Source organism: Capsella rubella, unplaced genomic scaffold (assembly GCF_000375325.1).
Source record: "Capsella rubella cultivar Monte Gargano unplaced genomic scaffold, Caprub1_0 scaffold_4, whole genome shotgun sequence".
Lineage (NCBI taxonomy): Eukaryota > Viridiplantae > Streptophyta > Magnoliopsida > Brassicales > Brassicaceae > Capsella > Capsella rubella.
In genome coordinates, this window is record NW_006238920.1 from 2,345,268 (window position 1) to 2,368,499 (window position 23,232).

The window sequence follows — 23,232 nt, forward strand, 5'->3', positions numbered from 1 at the left end:
CATCACATCCTCTCCTCAAGCGATTAAAGCTTGTTTAAAGAAATGTGCTCACATACACTTTTTCATTTTCATTTGATTTTCATTGCTTCTTTGTTACATACCAAATCTTTGCTTTGTTCTTCTGTTGTGAATTGCGATATGGGAAGCAAAACCCCATAATTATCTCTACGAATATAAACAGCATAAAACAGTATCCAGTAGAGACATTCATCATGTCTTTGTACAAAGCCAAGTCCCCCTCTTAATTAATCGATGAAAAGTACCCTTGGCAAATTCCAAAAAATGTAAAATCTGTTAATAATTTTTTTTTTTTTTTGTTGCAAAAAATGCCCAAAAACCTTAAGAAATTTTAAAAAATTATATCTGGATCCATGGCATTTGCCTACATTGCTTATAGTCTAACACGGGCCTTGCAAATCTAAAGAGGTCCATACTATAGCATCACTATCTTCTATGTAGCGTAGCTATGTTGTATCACAGCTGACAATCAATTGTGGTAAAGAATCAAAGTCCAATGAAATAGGATTAAAGAGTCTTCTTTGGGACTTTAGATTGAGTATTATTGAAAGAAAATATACATAACCATCAAGGGAAATCGATAATATTCAATTTAAGCTTCCGTACCATCATTTTTGAGAAATCATATTTAAGACATCATTTCTAATTTTTATATGTTTAATTTGCATCACCAAATTCTCGCTTCTCTGTTCATCAAAGCTATGCAGATAAAGCCAAAGGTGAAGCTGATGCCAAGAAATCCGTTTAAAACATATATATATATATATATATATATATGTAAATTTTGACATATTATTTTGCTCATAATAAAAATGCAAAAAATCTCATAAAAGCTTTATAACGCTGTTACGGTCGGATCGGATATTAAAATATAGTTTCAAATTTTTTTTCGGACCAGACTTTAATATATGTAAGTTTTGCGGTTTTGGGCTGAGCTGGGACATCCTGATTGACATGCCTAGTTCAAATTATAATGCTGTCTTGGTTAATTCATCCTGAATTTCCCTCCCTAAAATTCTCTCTTTAGATCAACACAAGACACAAATTAACTTCCTATTGGTTAACGAATATGGTCGGTTCCGTATGCTGCCATGTGCCTAATCATGGTTAGTTGCCAAAAAAAAATACATCAGGATTAGTCTAAATCATAGGTTAACGTCAAAAGCATCATAACAGGCATAATAATGGGAATTAAATTATATTTAGGAAAATAAATCGATACAAATACCAAAACGGTTACAAATATCCCGGTGCGTTAATAACAAGCAATTAATTAGAAATTTAATTGGCAACTTCTCAAGCACGCTTAGTGCACCTCTCTCTTCTTCGTCTATATACTAGTCTTCATATATGTCCACGACAAAACCAATTGAAAATAACAAAACAGACATGGAGAGACACGATCTAGACTTGAGTTCCAAGAAACGACGATTAGATTCTGATGTAACTAGTGATGTCCCAAACCCTAAACGGCGATTAGGTTCTTCTTCAGCGGCAAAGTTTTTGGACAATGTGACATATAGATTGTACGTCAAGGGTTTGGTGAGTGATGAGACGACATTGGTGGACGGTAAGGTTAAGACAGTGAGTGTTGCTGGATTCGGAGTTGCGATTTGCGATGAGATGGATCATTTGTTGTATGAGATGAAAGAATCATTTAGTGATAATCAGATTAGTCGTAGAGGTGTAGAGATTATGGGACTGATTCGTGGTTTAAGTGAATCCTATGATTTGGGGATCAGAAACGTTGTGGTTTATTGCGATGACCATTGGATATACCAATCTGTAAGTGTTTCTCTTCTTTGTTATTGTATTGGTTTTTGGTTATTCTGAATCATTAGACTACAATAGTTTGGTAGTGTTACTGTTGCATGTTACAATATTATTATTATTCGTTTTTGTTTGGTAGTGTTACTATTGTATTATATGTTACAATATTATCATTATTCTTTTTTGCTTGGTAGTGTTACTTTGAAATTTTTAACTCACTCCAACGATAAGGTGACATATCTAGTTTTGTGAGTGATCAAAGATATGATTGTATTATTTTAGGTATGAATGTATGATAACGTAAGGTTTTACTAAAGTACTCTTGCTTATTGTAGAATCTGAGAAGAGTAATAGAAATGATGTGATGATATAATTAGTGTGTTAGTTTAAGGATAATGAATTTGATTTTGGTTATAGATAATTGGTAGAGGGAAGACTAAGAAGAAGATTGACCATCTTGTGGAAGAAGCTCAAAGCATTCTAGAAAAAATGGCTTGTATTGACACTATTTTGGTTGCCCGGAACGATGTTAAGTTTGCGTTTAGGCTAGCAAGAGAGGCCATAGCTTCTCAAAGCAGCAGTGTTGATGTGAAGGCAGAACAAGGAAGAGTTTGTGGTATTTGTCTTGAAGAAACTGATGAGGAGCGCATGTTCTTTACCGACAAATGCCTTCACCGTCATTGCTATTCTTGTGTGAAACAGCATGTGGAAGTGAAGCTGCTTAGCGGAATTGAGCCTACATGCCTTGAGTATGGATGCAAGTTTGTGCTCACCCTTGAAAGCTGTAGCAAGGTTTTGACGGCAAAGCTGATTGATATGTGGAAACATAAGATGAAAGAGGATTCGGTTCCCGCTGCCGAAAAAATCTATTGTCCATATCCAAGCTGCTCAATGCTGATGTCCAAAACCGAGCTTTCTAGTCATGAAGACGAGCAATCCAATGTCAGGTCATGTATCAAATGTTGTGGACTCTTCTGCATTGATTGCAAAGTACCATCGCATACTGATTTGTCGTGTGAGGATTACAAGAAACTTCACCCTGACCCTCTAGTAGATGACTTGAAGCTACAGTCTCTCGCAAACAACAATATGTGGCGACAATGTGTCAAGTGTAGGCACTTGATTGAACTTTCTTCTGGCTGCAACCACATGACTTGCCGGTATATATTTATATATCACTCGATTACGCTATATCTTCTAACCACATTGCTTCATTGGACTACTTCTATATCATAATGTTTTCATTATGTGTGCATTTTGTAGATGTGGATATGAGTTTTGTTACCAATGCGGGATTGAATGGAAGGAAGACCAACAAACTTGCCCGTCCGGTTGCCAAGGTATTGGTTATGATGAAGATGACGACGATGATGATAATGACTCAGAACATTCTTGTGAAGAGGATATGTGTGAATGCTACTTCGACGACGAGGGTAACCGCTGGCATGACTTCGAAGATTTTGTCGATCACCAAACCGCTCAGTGATGTTTTGTTCTCTTATATAACTCACATTTTATTACTCTAAACCCATGGCAGCATTCTTGTCATTTGTCTAATATGTTTTGGTTTGTTTTGTAGCTACGACAATGCGCAGGAACAGACGCTGATCATTGATCCTGATGTGGTACAAGAGTATGAAGATTTTACCACTGAAGAAGTGAATGATGATGATGGAAATGATTATGTTTGGGATGACTACGATGGTTTTAATAATTCTGGAGGTGAAGGAGGCTTCTTCGATGAGGACTTTTACAGAGATTATTATACTCTTTAATATCTCTTTTGGATCAACAACATTCCATCTTTTTTTATTTGGCAATTTTTCTCTTTCTTTATGATATTTAATTTGAGAGCTTTAAGACTTTTAATGGTGCATTTCTTTTAGTATAACATCTTTTATTTGGGCTTTAAACTTTGTTTTTATAATAGTAGAGTGTTATTGTTCATCAAACTCAATTTTCTAATACTAGATATAGTACGTAATCAAAAACATGCGGCCAAAATTGAAAACTTAGTGTTAGCCATAATATTTTGGTCTCAGAGTATTTTTTCGAATAATTGATATATGTTTTATATCTTCTTTTGTGATAAATGATACTTTACATAAATTTTTACAGTTTGGTAGAATAATATATAGATATAATAAATATCAAACTAATTGTTTTTTTTAAAACAGCTTTCATTAATTAGTTGAAATAGTGATCCTCAAAGAGGAGGTTTACAATAAAATTGGGAGCGAAAGAAAGAACATATAGTCAATAAAGGAAGGGAAGCTCTCTTTAGCCAATCGATCTGCGACTTTATTATTCTTCTGTTGTTTATTTGATGTTGTAACAAAGTAATATTTCATCTGTTTCATAAAAAGTATCATTCTAACATTTTTTCACACAAATTAAGAAAAATAAAAAAAATATTTTTACTCTTTATTAATAAATTCTCTCTAATTAAGTATTTAAAGGTCCATTGGAAACACAAAACGACATTCTTTGTGAAACAAGATAAAAACCTTGAAACGATACTCTTTGTGAGATGGAGAGAATCGTGTAAAAGTCATTAGAGTATACATAGTTTGTTATTATTTTTACCACGTAATTCATCAAATTCATTAGTCAAAAGATTTAAGGTTTAGTTTTAAGTGTTAAAAAAAAATTGGTTTTAGTTTTGTACAGTATTTTTGAAAAAAATGTATTTATGCAGTGTTTTTGGAAATTGAAAGTAAAAATGTTATAAAAAAAAGAAAAATAACAAACTTCTTTAAAATCAGAGAATCGATGGACACTATCCAAAAACGGTTGCACCAAAATATTAAGGGATACTTTGAGGACGACAGAGAAATTAAAACGATACTCTCTGTGAAATGGAGAGAATAGGGTAGAAGTCATTGTAGTATACATATATAGTTTGTTATTATTTTTCCCATGTAATTCATCAAATTCACTAGTCAAAAGATTTAAGGTTTAGTTTTAAATGTTAAAAAAAAATTTGGTTTTAGTTTTGTACAGTATTTTTGAAAAAAATGTATTTATGCAGTGTTTTTGGAAATTGAAAGTAAAAATGTTATAAAAAAAAGAAAAATAACAAACTTCTTTAAAATCAGAGAATCGATAGACACTATCCAAAAACGGTTGCACCAAAATATTAAGGGATACTTTGAGGACGACAGAGAAATTAAAACGATACTCTTTGTGAAATGGCAAGAATAGGGAAGAAGTCATTGGAGTATACATATATAGTTTGTTATTATTTTTCCCATGTAATTCATCAAATTCACTAGTCAAAAGATTTAAGGTTTAGTTTTAAATGTTAAAAAAATTTGGTTTTAGTTTTGTACAGTATTTTTGAAAAAAATTGTATTTATGCTGTGTTTTTAGAAATTGAAAGTAAAAATGTTAAAAAAAAAAATAAAAGAATAATAACAAACTTCTTTAAAATCAGAGAATATGGATGGACACTATCCAAAAACGATTGCACCCAAATATTAAAGAAATTAAAGAGAAATTATTAAACAAACTTCTCAAGCAAAGCTCTTAGTCCCTCTCGTGATCTCCACAAGAAAACTTAGGAGATTTATCACTTTTTTTTTATTATCAGTCATGGAAAGAGACGACATAAACTTGATCTCCAAGGAAGGGTGTATAGATTCTACAACAACCGAAGATACTCCAAACTCTAAATCCACCATCGTCTATAGATTGTACTTCAAGGGTTTTGTGATCAGAAGTAACGAGACGACGGCTGTAGTGAATGCTGGATTTGGGGTTGCGATGTGCGATAACATGGATGAATTGGTGTTTAAGATTAAGAAAACATTGAGCAACAACGCCGAGATTAGCCGCAAAGGAGTAGAGATCACGGCACTTATTCATGGTTTAAATGAATCCTTAGGTTTAGGGTTTAAGAATGTGGTGATTTATTGCGATGACCATCGTATATACCAATACGTAAGTGTTTCTTTTTCTTTGTTATTATTGCTTTTGTTATTTTATGTTATAATCAACGTGAGAAAACTCAAAGCAAGAAAATTTGTGCTTAAATGAGTTATTAAGCTAGAAATTAGATAGCTCATGGAGCTTTATTGTGTGTGCAAGTAAATGTAAAGAAAGGGAGAGAGCTTTAGATTATCACCAAGATTAGTAATACATTGATTCTGAAATGGGAATAAAGAGAGTTGCCTTTTTGAGAACTCTCTAGGTTAAGGACAATGATGTTCATTACACACTTTGTATAGTAATCTATTTTGCTAGAGAACCTTATTTACATGAGCTAGTCATGGCGGCTTGTTTGTCTCATAGTATTGGGCTTTTTGGTAATTCAATGGCTTATATGTTAAAGATGCTCTAGTAACAATGTCTTGATTTGAAGAGAATTAATAGTAATTTTCATTGCAGCTAAGTGGTAAAGAGAAGCCTAAGAAGAAGCTTGTCCATCTTGTGGAAGAAGTCCAACGACTTAGAGAAAAATTGACTTCTAGTGAAGTTGATTTCGTTGCGCGGAACGATGTTAAGTTTGCTTATAGACTTGCGAGAGAAGAATTAGACTCTCAAAGCTTAAGCAATAGCGTAAATGCGGAGACATCATCACAAAGAGAAACTTGTGTCATTTGTCTTGAAGAAAGAGATGCTGAGCGCATGTTCTGTACTGAGGGTTGCTCTCACCGTCATTGCTTTTCTTGTGTGAAACAGTACGTGGAAGTGAAGCTCCTTAATGGAAAGTTTCCAACATGTCTTGCTTATGGATGCATGTTTGAGCTTACTCTTGAAAGCTGTATCAAGGTTTTGACACCAAATCTGATAGAGTTGTGGAAACAAAGGACGAAAGAGGACTCGATCCCCGCTACAGAGAGAATCTATTGCCCATATCCAAACTGCTCAGTGTTAATGTCCCTAACCGAGCTTTCAAGATCTGCTGATGATGAAACCTCATACCAATCAAGTGTTCGAGAATGCGTCAAGTGCCGTGGACTATTCTGCATTGATTGTAAAGTGCCATCGCATTCTAATTTATCGTGTGATGATTACAAGAAACTTCACGGTGATCAGAATCTAGTTGATGTTTTGAAGCTAAACTCTCTAGCTAGCTACAATATGTGGCGTCAATGTGTTAAGTGTAGACACTTGATTGAACTTTCTCATGGTTGCAATCACATGACATGCAGGTATATGTATTTTAACTTTATTATGCTACCGTATACAAACAAATAGCTCAATTTAGTTTCTTTTTTTTTGTGGTATTGTGTAGATGTGGATATGAGTTTTGCTACAACTGTGGGACTCAATGGTATGAGAACCAACAGAATTGCCTTTCTGGTTGCCTAGAAACGGGTCACGGTTATGAAGATGAAGATGAAGATGAAGAAGATGACGAAGATGTCGTCGATGATGATGACGAAGATGTCGTCGATGATGATCAAGAAGATGACGAAGTGGAATGTGGATATTGAAGACGATAATGACAATCTACTCTATTTCAATTTTTCAGACTTATAAGTCATTAGCGACCATTTATTCACTTTTTATTTTAGTTTATTGAATTATTTGATAAAACTGAGATTATATTGAAATTAGCTCTGTTAAGGACTCTATCCAAACTGTTCAGTGTCGTCGTCGCTGTCGGTGATTTGCTCGCCGTGTTTTGAAGTCCCTGGTTACTGGTTTCGAGAGATTGGTTCTCAGCGTGGTAGGAGGTGGTAGATATTATCCTCGAATTGGCTTTGGGCATTCTGGGTAAATCTCATTCGACTGCGCTTCAGATTAAGAGAACTTTTGTTTCTCGATTTTATTGTTTCTCTTAAGGTTTCGCCGGTTGCCTCTGCTTTTAAAATTCGGTTTTGTCTCTCTTTTGATATGGTTTGAAAATTTCTTTTCTATTTGTTGTTTTTCTTTGGTTTCCGGAGAACTTTCTATTTCCGCCGGCTTTGACTCCAGGAACATTTTCGTCGTTCGCCGGCTTAAGTTTCCCTCTTTTGGGCTTTGTATTTTACTTATGGTACCACAACAAGTTTTAATAAAATTGCAGTTGACAGAAAAAAAAGATCTGTTTTAAAAGTCTCTTCAGTAAGAAATTTATAATCAAGTGTATTGGATAAAGGACTTTAGGAGACTGTATTTTAAAAAAAAATTACATGCTAATCAACTAATGATTTTAAAATAGCATCTCAAGTCATATGTGATGGAGAATGAAATTTATTCGAAATGATTATAAATCATTCCAAATTTAAAAATTATCAAAATCAAATTTAATCCAAATATAATTTATTATCAACAAATAGTTTTAATATTATTAGTACCCAACAACATACATGTAAAAATGATATATAACTCTCCAATGAAACCTGTGCTACAAAGTCTCAAGCCTGTAAAATCTTTACACACTTATATAAACTTCACATCTTCCACATAATTTACGAACAAGTGAGCAATTGTTGTACTAGCCTCAAACGATCCCAATCCCCGGATTCCGATTTTCTTAACACTGTTAGTCTCAATATTGTAATAGACAATATAGTAAGGGTCAGATAGCTCACATGGACACAACACAATTTCACATGTACCAGTCATTCCAAGAATACGCAGCTTAGTATTAGCAACCTTGATCCTCCACACAAGAGGCAATACATAGACATGCTTGGTCCATCTCTGTTCTTTAACATCCTCAAGAATCCACAAATCAAAACTTTTAGTACCTCCATTGATTTTCCTAGAGTTGGAACAATGAACTATACCCAATTGACCCTTGTAGTTAACCAATCTCGAACCGTATTGAATCTGTCTCATCCCTTTAGGTTTGTTGAGAAAGCTAAACTTCTCGAACCTAACATCGAAACAAACAATCACAACATCTTCTGGACAGCAATTGAGCTTAGCGACGTAATACAAAACACCGTCAATGCAAATCCCGCCATCGAAAACAGGACGAAACGGTTTAGAGCATTCGATCATTCGCCAAACCATTTTTTTACCAGTTCCTAAAGTCAGAACATAATGCTCACCATGAGTGTTCAATGGATGGTGAGGCGACCAAGCTGTGTTAAACACCTTGAACTGTTTCTCAACCGGATCATATCCCAATATGGTCTTAGACCACATCATGTTAGATTCCAATTTGGGTAAAGTCACAGATTCACATGTGATTGGGTTACATACCACAATCATCCTTCTCTTATCTTCTATACAGAGTAATCCACGAACAGGTGGAGTAATCTGAGAGAAACGATCAATTGGTAAGTAAGTATTGTGACGAGTGGCGTCAAGAAACGTATCCACCTCGTGAACTTGAGGTACGGTGAAGAAAGGTAACCCGCCGTCGATTACGAAGGCGAAAAGGATCAGTGGCTGAATTCGTGAGTTGTTCAAGAAAAGTTCGTCGAATTCGGAGCGGCGGAGAGCCGCCGCCCACGATTTCGACACGCGGCGGCAGTTTCTGATTGTTTTTGCTGGTAGTTTTGAGATGATTTCCATGAAGACATCGGGTGGGAGTGAATCGGAGGGGGAGTAAGAAGAAGAAGAAGGTGTGTTGCATTTTGAAATGGTGAGAGGATCAGATGATGAAGAAGCGAGAAGCTTCTGCCTTTTCATGGCGGATTGAAAATGAGATCTAAACCCTAGAAATGATTCGGGTTTTTATAGTGTGTGAGAGTGACGTCTGCTTGATTTCGGACAAGACTAGATAAACTTGATAAGAGCACATTGGGCTTATCACTTATTTAGGCCTTACAAGGCCCGTTGTCCACTTAAATAACATGTAATAAAATTTAGCTTTGACTGATTTAAGACCATATTAATTGTCGTTGAACACTATTTTAACTTCTAAGAAGTAAACTATTTTTCTTTAGTTTCTCCAAAAAATTACACATGCCAAACGAATAGTGAACGAATTATATCAGAATGAATTAAGGAAAAAAAAGTTGAATTGTTGACAAAGAAAAAAAAAGTTGAATTTTTAAGAGTTTTGCGCAAATAAACCCTCAAAGTCGCTATTTTTGCAACTTTACCTTTCAAATCCAGAAAATGCAAATCAATGTTGCAAAGTCAGAATAAATACGCAATATAACCCGTTTTCGCTACTATCATATTTTTAAAAGTTTTAGAAATAATATATATCAAATCAAGCCCTTGTGACTAGAAGTTTAAATATATCTTTAGAATTTTCAAAAATAAATATATCTTATAGGCTATAAGGGCTATATTGCGTATTATTTTTCATTTAGTATGATTGTTTTGCATTTTTGGAATATGGAGGGTAAAATTGTAAAATTTGACGACTTAAAAGTTTATTTGCACAAAACCCAATTTTTAATCTTCTTAACATCTTCAAGTCAAAAAAGCATTAATACATATATTAAAAAGAAACAGTGTTTCCAATGAAATCCAGAAGACTACATGGTCAAAAGACAAAAACTAAACTCACTCCGCCTTCATTGATTGTGTCATGCTAGGCTTAATTGTGTCAGTTGAAAAGTGTGCAAATGAATTATGCCTGGAACTAACAAAACCAGAAAATAGTTAGAAACCAATCTAGGATCAACAAGAAACAAAAACCAGAAGCAACAAACGGTAAAAAGCACACCAAAACCAAGAAATATCATGAGGTTAAAACATATCAAAACCACCACCTACAAGACAAGTAGTCTAAAACCTATAGCCGTTCCGTAGATGTTGTCGTGCCACCGGGTGTGTGTTTTAGTCCATTATAACTGTTCCGTTTTCGCGTTAGTCTTCGGAAAAGTTATAAGCACCTTTCCTTAGGTTTTGAAGGCTGGCATTGGTTTGGGTTGCTAGTGGCAACAACGATGAAGACTCCATCGCTTTTGAGTTGAGGCAATTATGCAAATTTCCGAGCTTTGTTCGGAATCGGTCTTTTTTCTTCGATCTCTGCTTATAGTGTTTCATTTGTTTTCTTCTTGTCTTTGTGCTTGTGTTGTAACTTTTGGTGATTTCTGTAGTTTTCGGTTTTTTTTGGTTTTTTCCGTAATTCCGTCAAAATTTTCAAAAATAGTATAAATCTTCACATTGTTACCAAAAAAAAAGTAGTCTAAAAACAGTTAGCAGAAACAAGCAGTGAAACTGAAACACACACCCGAATTAAGCCGTATTAGGAGATGAAGAATTGTACCAAAATCAGTAACTATAGAAGTCTAAAGACAAACAACAACCATACCAATGACTAAACGTTTGTGTAACAATGACAAAAGAGTAAAGAGATAACAAGGTTCAATCTCTGTTTCAGTAAAATAAAGTCTTCAACATTAGGATTACTAATAAACGATTGGTAATTGTATTAGTAAAATGATTTGTCGCAACACTATCAACAGGGCACCCATGGCCTAATGGATAAGGCGCTTGACTTCTAATCAAGCGATTGTGGGTTCGAATCCCTCTGGGTGTGACATTAACTTTTTAAAAGTTTTTTAGGTTTTTTTAATTAACATTGTTAAATTAGAATTAGAGATACAGCTGGCCTTATTATAAAAACCATTCTTTGGAAAACCCCAATACATGTTTCCAGAAATATTGAATATTAAATTGGAACATATAAAACATAAATTGAAAAATAAATAAACAATATCAGACATTAAATTTTAAGTAAATAATATAGGTGGTTAAATTAGCTATTTAAAGGTAAATTAAGAAAATTAAAAAACAAATAGTAATTGAAAATTTTCATTTATTAAAAGACTGTAAAACTAGTAATAGTACGAAATATAAAATTTACTTATCGGAGTCAGGAGATTGTAACAATGTAAGAGATTGCAAAATAAGAGAATATGGTAGTGGATAGAGTTTGATTGAAAAGAGTGAATGTTGTTTAAGGAGAAATGGGATAAAGGAATCTTGGTCTGCAAAATGAAACAAATTTTTTTTTTTTTATGTAGGACTTAAGGAGTTTATAAGTGGTGCAATAATGGTTTTGATTGGTGACAATTAGAAAAATTATACAAATAATATAGTTTTTATTTTTACCAATCACAAAACCTTAACCAAAAACTTTATTAAAGACATTACTCTCTGCTTTTTTGTACACTTTTTATGTACCGTTTTTTCTAACAACTTTACATTATTCCGTAAAACCTTACCACTCCATTTAACAACTTTTTTTTATAATTTTGAATACGTTACCAATCGCACCCAATATATTGAAATAAAATAGAAATAAAATAACAATGAATATAGGATATTACTATTCATAAGAATTGTTTTCACTAGCAAAAGCTTGTACTCTTTAGTCATCATGACTACTTGATTTGTCGTGTATTTTTTATCGAACTGATTTGTCGGCAACGAGATTTGGCTTGGTCTTTGTCTTCATACAATTCAATAGAAATGTTTTAGAAAAAACAAAAATATAAACATTTTTGTGTTAAATTGTTAATATATGTTTTGAAAGAGTGACTTCATGAAACTCAATGATTTCAACCTATATTAAATCTTGTAACTTATTGTTGTTTTGGACTTTGTACTCAAGCTTTTCTTATAAAGAAAGTTGTATATGGACCAAGATCTATATGTTCTTTCCAAGTACCACAACTTCTCACTTCTTTTGAAGTAACATGCCTATAAGTTCCAAGCCTTAACAAAAACATCTATACGGTCGATAGAGATGTTTACTTTGGCCGCAAGGACTATATAAGTTATAAGTACTCACATTCTCTCTTAGCAAACAAGCATGGCTTCAAATCAGAATCATTCCTCTACATATGGCTTAATACATAGTTCAATTTGCTACCCCAAAATTTTTCCTTCTTAACGTGGTTGGCAGTATATAATTAAATCATTGATTATCATGCTTTAATAGAATTAGATGAAAATATCTTAAATCAGTTAGTATTTTTTTTAAAAATAAATAATAATTGTAGAAAATTGTTTTATGACAAATGAAACTATAATTATGTCTATTTCTTTTCGCTTCTGCTAGTTCTGTTAATGTAGTAGATTATCTGGTTTTTAGGATATATTTATCCGTATTATACACAATTTTTTAATATTCATATCTGGAAATTTGGATATTGTTAAAAATTTGATTATACGTAAATATTTCAAAAACATGAAAAAAGTATTAGATATTCGTATCAAAATACCAAATATCTATATTTAAATATCAGATATCCGTTTGTAATAAAATACAAATATCTGTATCTATTTTAAAATCTAGCATTGTCCGTATTTATATTTTGTATCGGTAATTTTACTATATTCGGTTAACCGGATATCCGTTTTTTCGAAATGCTTTGTGTAGACCAGTTGTTTTCAATCGAAAAAATAATAAATTAATAAATATTAGGTATAGTGTGATAAGTAGGTATACTGATCACACTACTGATCACACTCCTTATTATTCGCGTCTCTGTTTTCTTTGCTTCACCAGTGGTGAATCACCACAGTGGGGACTTGTCCATTAGCGGATTAAACGAAGAAGAAGACTACCAAGTAAAGCTTTTGCTGACTTTTGCAAATTTCTCATTCGTCTTCTTTCTCTAATCTCGATACAGTTTTAGGGATTCTACTTGCCGTTCCGTGTAACTTCATCTTCTCCACTACCACAATTTGATTTCTAGCGAACCCTAATTTTCCTCTGGAGCTACGATTTCAGGGGAAATTTCAAAAAATTCTCAAATGCTTGCTTGTATCATCTCCTTGGTTCAACGATGATCTTAGACGAGAAGAATCGAGAAAACCTCGTTTTCCTTATCTTACAGTTCTTTGATGAAGAGGGCTACGAAGAAAGCTTACACTTGTACGGTGATCTCTTACTTTTTTGGTCTTTCAGAGGAATCAAAGTATTGATTTTTTCTTAATTTGCTGTTTGAATTTGGATTAGGGTTTACAATGCAAAGCTGATTCGTTTTCTCTTTTATGGGTCTGTGATCAGATCAATAGTTTTGATTTATGTGTGATTTTTGTTTTGTTATGAAGATTGGAGCAGGATTCAGGGGTTTACTTCGATTTTAGCTATTTCTCTCGTGCTATCCTCAATGGTAACTGGAAAGACGCTGAGGAGTATCTTTCAGCATTCACTAGTCCAGATGCTAATACGTTTTCGAGGAAGATGTTCTTTGACTTGTTCAAGTGGAAGTTTTGTGAAGCAACGGATAGGCAAGCAAGCCTTACTCTTCTTACAATTCAATTTCTATGACATTGTTAGTGAAATCCTTTCTTGGGATCTCTTGTAGAAGGAATTTAAAGAGTTTGATGTCGATTCATTTTGGCTGTGTTGGATATAAATCCTTTCGTTGTGTCATTTGCTGGGGATGCATGGTGTAGTTGAAGTTTAATATCGTTCCACTGTTGGCTCCAAGTTTTAAAATTAGCCTTTGTTTCTCCTTCCTTTAATTGAAAGGCAACATATTTGTTGTCATGTTTGTTTCTTGTATATGTTTTCTTATTCCTTTTTAGTTATGTTTTGCAGAAGTGGTGGCTCTGAATCTGTGAACGTTTTCTCCAAGGATTTAAGACGGATTCCTGTTTTAAAAGATGATAGCTTTGAAAATTTGGTTGAGGTGTTTGCTATAGATGATAGGCAAGTATTTGGATATTTTAGCCATTAATAATTTTGTTCAATGCAGATCTAATCGAGTTTTTGGTTGTGGCTTTGTTTATAGAATTCCTGAGCAAACTTGTTGCGTGGACAAAGCACCGGGGAGAGCCAAATTGTGTGTTGATCTCTATAAACTAGCAGAAAGCAATCCTTCTTTATGTGGCAAACTCGAATTTCCGAAGTTGAATAAATCTGCACTGCTGTCGCTTATCTCCCTCATTTGTCCAAAGGGTCATGGGAGAAAGGGAGGTTTGAAGGTAACGAGTTTACATATATTCTTATATGCTTAATATAGTGAAGGTACCCAAAAAACTATATTGAAATTAATAATGCAATGGATGAACATTTCTCGAGTTCTTTTGTTTCTGATCAGTGCGTTTCTTGTAGGAAGATCTCATTTTCTTAATCCTTCAGTTTCTCTTTGAAGCTAAGTACAAGAACACTCTTCATAAGTAAGCTTTTCAAGGATAAATGTGATTTTTGGAGATTTTGTTGTTTTCTTATTGCTGATAACTTTTTATTTTCTGAAGACTAGAGCAAGAAACAAAAGTCTTCTTCAACTTAAATTATCTGGTGGAAGTGATGAAGCTCGGTGAGTTGGGAAAAGCTGAAGAGTACCTTGGATCTTTTACAGATTCAGGAGATAATAAGTACTCAACGGCTATGTTTCTTGAAATTCAGAAACTTAAATGCCTGAAATCTACAGAATGGTTGGTTCTGATTCACTTATCTACATTTACATCTCAGTATTTCATTATGAGATACCAATTACTTGGTTGAGGACTTTGCATATGATGGAAACACAAATTAGTTATACTCTATTCATATTAAAATATTATTATTCCCAAATTCTCTCTGGTCAGATTTCAGCTTTGATTTGTCTATTGAACACTGAAAACACAACTTAAAAAGCTATTTTCGCATCCACTGTCTACTGCTGAGCATTGATCTGTTTATTTCCCTGTTAAAAATGATTGAGCAATCCTAGTTTTAGCGTTCTTTAGTAAATTCTGCTAAGTATTTATTCAACAGACCACATCTTTCACTCTGATAAAGAATTGCTTCTGCAGGGAAGTCGCTACCCCATCTGGATCTCTAGATATCACGTCGCCGAAGATAAAGCTGCATGCCTCTGTTGCCATTCTAGCCAAGAAGAATCCAGTACTGAAAGATAAACTCAAGTTTCCTAGCATGGAAAAGTCAAGACTTTTAACACTTATGAAGCAGACGTAAGGCTGCCAAAGGGTTTGTTTACTAGTTTTGATTTTCTTTTCGCTGTTTCTTCTAGCTCTGATTTTCTTCACCTCATGCAGTTTGGACTGGTGGATTTCTCCTTCATGCAACAACTCTAGTTCTATGGAAAATATTCCAGTAGTGTCATACCTTTGTGGCACATCATCCTATTTTAAAAACAAATTCAAGAAAACACGGCCTAGGAAGAATAACTGCAAACCAAACGAAATCAATGATGTATCTCAGTGCAATGCACTCGTTCTTCCTGATTATTGCTCAGCAGAAAGGGTGAGGTTACTTTCTTTAGAATCAATTATAATTTGATGTCCCTCATGTCATCCAAGGCATTCGTCGCATTTTTAGTTGATCTTTAGAAGGAAAAAAAGAACATAGCTCTTGAGAAACTATAGCCATCAAGGATTGTGCTTTGTTGCTTTCAAGAACTTTGCTTTGTTCAGATGTTTCATGCCAGCATTTATTATTTGACTACAGAATAATTAGAATTCCTGCCGCCTGTGTATACATCCTCGGTAGTAGCATCATGGAGAAACCATATTTTCTTACAAATTTATTTCGCTTGAGCTGTTTGGAATGAAAGTATCAAGATGAATCTTGAATGAGACTGCTGTCTGTTGATGCATAAAGTCAAACTTGTCTTCTATATCGTCAACTACTGGAATCTCATTGATTTTGTTGACTTTGCTAGATTGCACGTTTGACCTATTCCCCTTCTGGAGATTACATACTGGCTTTGGCAGAAGACGCCACACATAAACTCTGGACGTGGTCGAGTGGCCAAAATGAATTCTCCAAGGTTTAGTCTCAGATGATAAAATTATCTGTGCTATGTTTCAGTGCGGATGTCTTGACTACTTACCCTATTTACTTGATTCTTTAAATTTGCTGCTTACAGTATACTCCTCGCATATTGATGGAAAATATATTTCCGAAGCCACGATTACATCAACCTCAAAGTGGGAAAACTATGAAAAACGAGATGGCTGCCTCTGTTCAGGATTCAACATCATGTTTTGCGATCAAGGGTTCCTATCTTTTCTCAACTTCAGGAGGAAGAATAGCAGTTTTTGATCTAAAGAGTTTTGAGGTAATAAGCATTGTTGTGATATAGGCTTCAGGTCCTGCCTTTTTGTCTGCATCATTAAATGACACTGTCTGTTTGCACAATACTGCAGAAGGTAGCTGTTTTTGGAAGTTCTACACCTATGGCTACCTATTTTATATTTATACCTGGTGATTTGCTTGCTGTTGGGCTAGATGATGGTTCTATCCTTATCCATTGTTTATCCTCAAGAAAGGTAAAGTTTTGGGTTTAGTGGTACTCACCTAAAACCGTTTGCCAGACTTTGTCTGCTGCTAAAAGATTATATGAATCTGTAAATATAGGTCATAGAAAAGCTGGAGGGCCACGATCAGAAGATAACCTGCCTAGCATTTTCTCGCTGTTTCAGTATCCTTGTCTCATCTGACTCTGATGGAAAGGTTTGTAGTGCGACTGTAGATAACCAGAATTGTTGCTTTCAAGGTTTCTTAATTGTTTTTTTTTTGTTTTCTTCAGCTCTGTCTTTGGAGCACAAAGAGCTGGGTTCAGCTAACAAGTAATAACTCTACGCATGAATTTTGTACCCGGTCTGACCTTGAGTCCAGCTCTTTAGTAACTCACATCCAGTTTGACCCATATCAAATTGAGATACTCGTGACCCATCAGGGATGGATAAGTATATACGAAGCTCCAAGTCTTGATTGCCGAGTGCAGGTAAAAGGCAAAGACTTTAAAAACATTCTTCTTTGATAATTTCCCTTGCCTTAAGTTATCATATGGACTCTAAATAAACAAATTACTTCGCAGTGGGTACCCGATGAATCTGGTACTTCAATAACTTCTGCTACATATTCTTCCGATGGTGAGATCATCTATGTTGGCTTTGGAAGTGGAGCTATAAAAATTCTGGACTCCAAGACCTTGTTGACAATATGTCGAATCGATCTGACATCTCTTACTCAACCCATCCCCAGCGACATCAGGTACAGTTTCTCAGCCCACACTTCTGTTTGATCAAATAATGATGTAACTGATTTGGCTAACAAAATGGGGATGGTACAGGCTCGAGGTTTATCCGACTGTTATTGCCGCTCATCCTTCACATCCGTGTCAGATCTCTGCTGGGCTAAGTAATGGTAAGGTCATCGTTCTTCAGCCGTTGTGGAGTGGAGGATGGGGTGAAGCAACTCCACCTGAAAACGATGGAGATTATCCTGATGACTCAGACCATAGTTACTGACCACAAAACTTGTCTTAGTTTCCTGTATATATCTCTAAGCGTACTGATCTTTTTGGATGTAACTGAGCTTACTGCTCTTTTTTGTATGCAATTGTGCTTAGTGCCCTTTTTGTCTATGTACGTAAAACGTAATTAGTATTTAATATCTTTTGTGTATTATATGCGTAAAGCATCTGTTAAAAAGCTACCAACTTGCTCTGCGACTTTTTCTTGGATCTTTATAGGTGAAGAAGGTCTTTTTGTTCTCCAATGAGATTAGATCTCTTTTTCATTATATATCAGAGTACAGACAAGATGATTTTGTTCTTGGTGTTGTGATAAATTTCAGCTATGTTTGGTTTAACACCAACCACAACGCAGCATATGGATCCAAAACCTTTAATGGATCTGAGAATTGACCTCTTGTGGATGGTAGCTCGTCCTCTTGTGTTAGTAGAAACTCTAGAAGAGCCGTTGAGGGACTTAGAGGGCATAGACTCTAAATGGCTGATGGACGATGAGAGAGTTCTAGGGAGTTATTGAGTTAGTATCAATGAAAAAGCCCACAAACGTAAATATATTTATTTTAGGGTTCTTGGGAATGACGTAAAGAGGAAAACAGAGCTCTAAACGATGAGCTCATAATAAGATTAAAAATAAACATAAAGGTTTTTTACCGATAATCGTATGTGAATTATCGGTAATTGGTTTTTAACCCATGAGATGTTTTTACTATTAGAGATGCTCTAAGGTTTAAGTAACAGAGATGAAATCATAGTTTTTCATTTTATATGCTTTATACTCATTACAAAAAAAAATGTTAATAAGGAATAAGAAAAGAAAATATTTAGAAAAAAACAGATATAATTAGAAACTACATTGTTATTTTTAAAAGTGTCTAGCTAGCCAAAAAAGTGTGTTTATTAGTTACTGTTAAAAAAAAACAAAAGTGTGACTATACACTAAAGTGCTAAAATTTCTTCTTTTATTTTAATTTATTAAGCCACAAAAATATGCTATATACTCACTTTGAAAGAAAAAAAATGTAAATAAAGAATAAGAAAAGAGAAAAATTAGAAAAACATATATAATTAGAAACCACATTATTATTTTTAAAAGTGTCTAGCTAGCAAAAAAAAAAGTGTGTTTATTAGTTACTGTTAAAAAACAAAAGTGTGTCTATATTCTAAAGTGCTAAAATTTCTTTTTTTGATTAAGCCACAAAAATGTATAATAATGTGATAAATTATACGAATAGGCGTGGCTCCAGCTCATACCATTTCAATGCCACCATATATTCTAAAATAATGCAGTATATATATATATATTTTTTTTTTTTTTGGTCACCTAAAAATTTAATACAGTAGGTATATATTTCTTTTTTAACAGTTTCTCCTTTTGTACTTCGGAACAAAAATAATAAAATATATTTCTTCTTTAAATCCAGAATTAAATTTCCACGTGGGAAAGACAAAATTAATCTGTTATTAAGCAAATAAATTACACATCTTTAACTTTAACCTTCCGACAATAACACCAGCTCCCGACAGTCCCTGTAAAAAAAAAAAAACCTTCGCATCTCCTTCTCTCCAAGATCAACGACTAATAAACCGCCACGTCATCACAGACTCCATCTCTCCTCTTAAATCCACCATTCTCTCTCTCTCTCACCAGCCACCACCATTCTCCTTTACTCCTTCGCCGAATCTCACACCGCCAAATTCGGCGTTTTCCACAGATCTACCAAATCCGACACCGTTTTATCACTCCGACGACTCTTCCTCCGTAGATCTAGCCAACGATCCTCCCCTACTCCCAACGGTAATTTCTAATTATAGCTCAAAACACAAAAAATATCGAATTTTTCAAAAATCAGTGTTTCCCGTTAAGTTATTTATAAATCAAACTCAGATTTCGCACGAATCTTGAATTTTTTTTGTGTTTTTTTTTTTTTTTCTCAGAGATATCGAAATCTTGATTCGGAGATGGCGCCGAGTATTAGAAAAGCGATTGGTGCGGTTAAGGACCAAACAAGTATAGGAATCGCTAAAGTAGCAAGCAACATGGCACCAGATCTAGAAGTAGCGATCGTGAAAGCTACAAGCCACGACGACGATCCAGCTAGTGAGAAATACATACGCGAGATCCTTAACCTAACTTCTCTATCACGCGGCTACATCCTCGCTTGCGTTACCTCTGTTTCGCGGCGGTTGAGTAAGACTCGCGATTGGGTGGTAGCTCTCAAGGCTCTTATGCTCGTTCACAGGCTTATGAACGAAGGAGATCCGCTGTTTCAGGAAGAGATTATGTATTCGACAAGACGAGGTACGAGGATGTTGAACATGTCTGATTTTCGCGATGAAGCGCATTCGAGTTCGTGGGATCATTCTGCTTTTGTTAGGACTTATGCTTTTTACTTGGACCAGAGGCTTGAGTTGGCTTTGTTTGAGAGGAAGAGTGGTGTGTCGGTGAATAGTGGTGGTAGTAGTAGTCATCATAGTAATAATGATGATCGATATGGGAGAGGAAGAGATGATTTCAGGTCGCCTCCGCCGCGATCTTATGATTATGAGAACGGTGGTGGCGATTTTAGAGGAGATAGTAATGGTTATGGCGGTGTGCCGAAGAGATCTCGGTCTTACGGAGATATGACTGAGATGGGAGGAGGAGGAAGGGATGAGAAGAAGTCTGTTACGCCGTTAAGGGAAATGACGCCGGAGAGGATATTCGGGAAGATGGGTCATTTGCAAAGGTTGCTTGATAGGTTTTTGTCGTTGAGACCTACCGGTTTAGCTAAGAACAGTAGGATGATATTGATTGCGTTGTACCCTGTTGTGAGGGAGAGTTTTAAGCTTTATGCTGATATTTGTGAGGTTTTGGCTGTTTTGTTGGATAAGTTTTTCGATATGGAGTACACGGATTGCGTTAAGGCGTTCGATGCGTATGCGAGTGCGGCGAAACAGATTGATGAGCTTATTGCGTTTTATAACTGGTGTAAGGAAACTGGTGTGGCGAGGTCGTCTGAGTATCCGGAAGTTCAGAGGATTACGGGTAAGTTGTTGGAGACGTTGGAGGAGTTTGTGAGAGATAGGGCGAAGAGAGGGAAGAGTCCTGAGAGGAAAGAGATTGAAGCTCCTCCTCCGCCTGTTCAAGAAGAGGAGCCTGAACTTGATATGAATGAGATCAAAGCGCTTCCTCCTCCAGAGAATTACACTCCTCCGCCTCCGCCTGAACCAGAGCCTCAGCCTCAAAAACGGCAAGTTACCGAGGATTTAGTTAACTTGAGGGAGGATGAAGTCACTGCTGATGACCAAGGGAACAAGTTTGCGCTTGCTCTCTTTGCTGGTCCAGCGGGTGGTAATGGAAAATGGGAAGCTTTCTCATCGAACGGAGTGACCTCGGCTTGGCAGAATCCTGCTGCAGAACCCGGTAAAGCTGATTGGGAATTGGCATTGGTTGAAACTGCTAGCAATTTAGAAAGACAGACAGCCGCTTTGGGCGGTGGGTTCGATAACTTGTTGCTCAACGGGATGTACGATCAAGGAATGGTCAGACAACACGTGAGCACCTCGCAGTTAACAGGTGGAAGCGCGAGCAGCGTAGCTTTACCCTTACCGGGCCAAACCAACAATCAAGTATTGGCCTTACCTGCACCAGATGGTACCGTCGAGAAAGTGAACCAAGACCCATTCGCAGCTTCACTAACCATCCCACCACCCTCATACGTGCAAATGGCCGAGATGGAGAAGAAGCAATATCTTCTGAGTCAAGAACAGCAGCTATGGCAGCAATACCAACGTGAAGGCATGAGAGGTCAAGCTAGCTTGGCGAAGATGAACACCGGGCCAGTTCAACCTTACGGAATGCCACCCGTCAACGGGATGGGACCGCCACCGACGGGTTATTACTACAACAACCCTTACTGATTTATTCTTTCTGTTTTATTTTTTTGCACCACCCACTCATATATGTGTAGATGACTCGTCTTCCACCTTTGATCTTCGTGTGTTTTTCTTATTATATCACCGGATTGTCGTAAAAACGATTCAATCTTCTTCCTTATCTCTCTCTCTGCTCGAGTTTGATTTTTATAGTTTATGTACACTTTCTTGAAGAATCTTGATTCCCTTATGTATAACATTTTGATAAATCTTTCATTGTTTCTCGTTTTTTAAAGTTACTTCCGAACACTTTTGTCACATAGTTTTGACTTGTAAAGTCTCTCCAAAGGATATATTTGGGTTGTATTGTCCCAAAACATAGCCACTCTTTGAAGTTTGAAGCCATTGGCTCATTTGTACATTATTAGGTGAAAACAGATCTGTCGTTTTCTTATTTTTCATATAATATTTCAGGAGATTGTGTAGTGTGTACCATTGTGTTTTTTATAGTTGAGATTAAAAATGAAAGCACGAGATGTTTGTGGAAGTCTCTGTTATACGAAAAGAGTTAGGTGAGCCAATGTGGTTATATATATATATATATATATATATTGACAGCTAAGATCGGACCGTCCACTATAATGAATATGTAAAATAAATGACCAATACTTTAGATTATTTGCTTGTGGAGAATAATATTAAAAAGATAAAGCTAAGCTGGAGTCTCTTCATGACCAACTCAGGTAAGGGTGTCTCATATTCGTAACCAGGTCATGTAAACGTTTTTTTGGTCAACAGTTTAGCATTATGATTATGATTTATGAATATCATTTTTGTAAGAAAATTATGGATATACTGATTGATAATGATGTTTATATTTTTTTCCAAATGAAATGGTATTGGAAGAGCCAACAAACTAATTTTGATAAATCATCGATGTAATTTGGTTATATGGTTGAAATTTTTGGTTCAAGAAGAGATAAAAGCAAATCGTTAGATTTTTTAATGTCGGTAGAATGAAAAATTATTCAGGTTTTCCAAATATAGTTTGGAAGGTGGGAAGAAAGAGGGATGATTAGTTTGCTATTAAACTAAATGTTCTACTATTTACCAAAAAAAAAAAAAACTAAATGTTCTACTACACGAAAAAACAAAGAATAACTAACCAAATTACCGACTGAAAACCGATAATTTTTGACAAAAATGGGTTTGTTTGTAGAGAATTTTTGAGAAATACCCCTTTTGGTGTATTCCTTTTTAAAAATACTCATTTTTCTATCCATTTTCAAAAATACCCATTTTCAAATATGATAAATTATAAACTTTTATATGGTTAATAAGGTACATCGAGATCATCATTACTACTGGGATACTAAATCCTAATATTTATAAGGTTTTAAAAGGTTCTTAACGATATTTATAATGTTTTTATAAGGTTTTTAAAAGGTTTACATAATTTTTATAAGGTTTTAAAATGATTTTTAAAAGTTTTTTAAAAGGTATTTATACGGTATTTATA

General features: G+C 35.0%; 5 protein-coding genes and 1 non-coding gene across 6 annotated transcripts; 5 read left to right on the top strand and 1 right to left on the bottom strand.

Moving 5' to 3' along the window:
* Positions 1–1,571: 1,571 nt before the first annotated feature.
* On the top strand, positions 1,572–3,657 carry LOC17890162 (ATP-dependent RNA helicase DEAH12, chloroplastic). The gene is given in 5 exon segments (XM_023785007.1): positions 1,572–1,803; positions 2,206–2,948; positions 3,052–3,103; positions 3,105–3,250; positions 3,368–3,657. Coding segments are annotated over 5 exon segments (1,299 nt in total). The 5' UTR covers positions 1,572–1,641; the 3' UTR covers positions 3,564–3,657.
* Positions 3,658–5,382: 1,725 nt separating this feature from the next.
* On the top strand, positions 5,383–7,424 carry LOC17887983 (ATP-dependent RNA helicase DEAH12, chloroplastic). Its single transcript, XM_023783811.1, has 4 exons — positions 5,383–5,730; positions 6,178–6,944; positions 7,028–7,075; positions 7,325–7,424. The coding sequence occupies exons 1-4, from the start codon at positions 5,383–5,385 to the stop codon at positions 7,422–7,424; spliced, it is 1,263 nt and encodes a 420-aa protein (XP_023639579.1).
* A 713-nt stretch (positions 7,425–8,137) lies between these two features.
* Positions 8,138–9,393, bottom strand: LOC111831029 (putative F-box protein At2g19630). Its single transcript, XM_023784518.1, has one exon. It carries the CDS (start codon positions 9,361–9,363, stop codon positions 8,161–8,163), a length of 1,203 nt encoding a protein of 400 aa, XP_023640286.1. The 5' UTR covers positions 9,364–9,393; the 3' UTR covers positions 8,138–8,160.
* Positions 9,394–11,100: 1,707 nt separating this feature from the next.
* Positions 11,101–11,173, top strand: TRNAR-UCU. The gene has a single exon. It is a non-coding gene; the product is annotated as a tRNA-Arg (tRNA).
* A 1,978-nt stretch (positions 11,174–13,151) lies between these two features.
* On the top strand, positions 13,152–18,059 carry LOC17889053 (topless-related protein 1). Its single transcript, XM_006293676.2, has 15 exons — positions 13,152–13,519; positions 13,699–13,878; positions 14,192–14,302; positions 14,385–14,577; positions 14,708–14,772; positions 14,851–15,030; positions 15,391–15,549; positions 15,634–15,841; positions 16,260–16,367; positions 16,467–16,658; positions 16,747–16,869; positions 16,958–17,053; positions 17,130–17,327; positions 17,421–17,596; positions 17,676–18,059. The coding sequence occupies exons 1-15, from the start codon at positions 13,431–13,433 to the stop codon at positions 17,851–17,853; spliced, it is 2,256 nt and encodes a 751-aa protein (XP_006293738.1). The 5' UTR covers positions 13,152–13,430; the 3' UTR covers positions 17,854–18,059.
* Positions 18,060–19,447: 1,388 nt separating this feature from the next.
* Positions 19,448–22,008, top strand: LOC17890446 (putative clathrin assembly protein At2g25430). The gene is made up of 2 exons (XM_006293710.2): positions 19,448–19,653; positions 19,794–22,008. Exon 2 carries the CDS (start codon positions 19,818–19,820, stop codon positions 21,756–21,758), a length of 1,941 nt encoding a protein of 646 aa, XP_006293772.2. The 5' UTR covers positions 19,448–19,653; positions 19,794–19,817; the 3' UTR covers positions 21,759–22,008.
* The last annotated feature ends 1,224 nt before the right edge of the window (positions 22,009–23,232 follow it).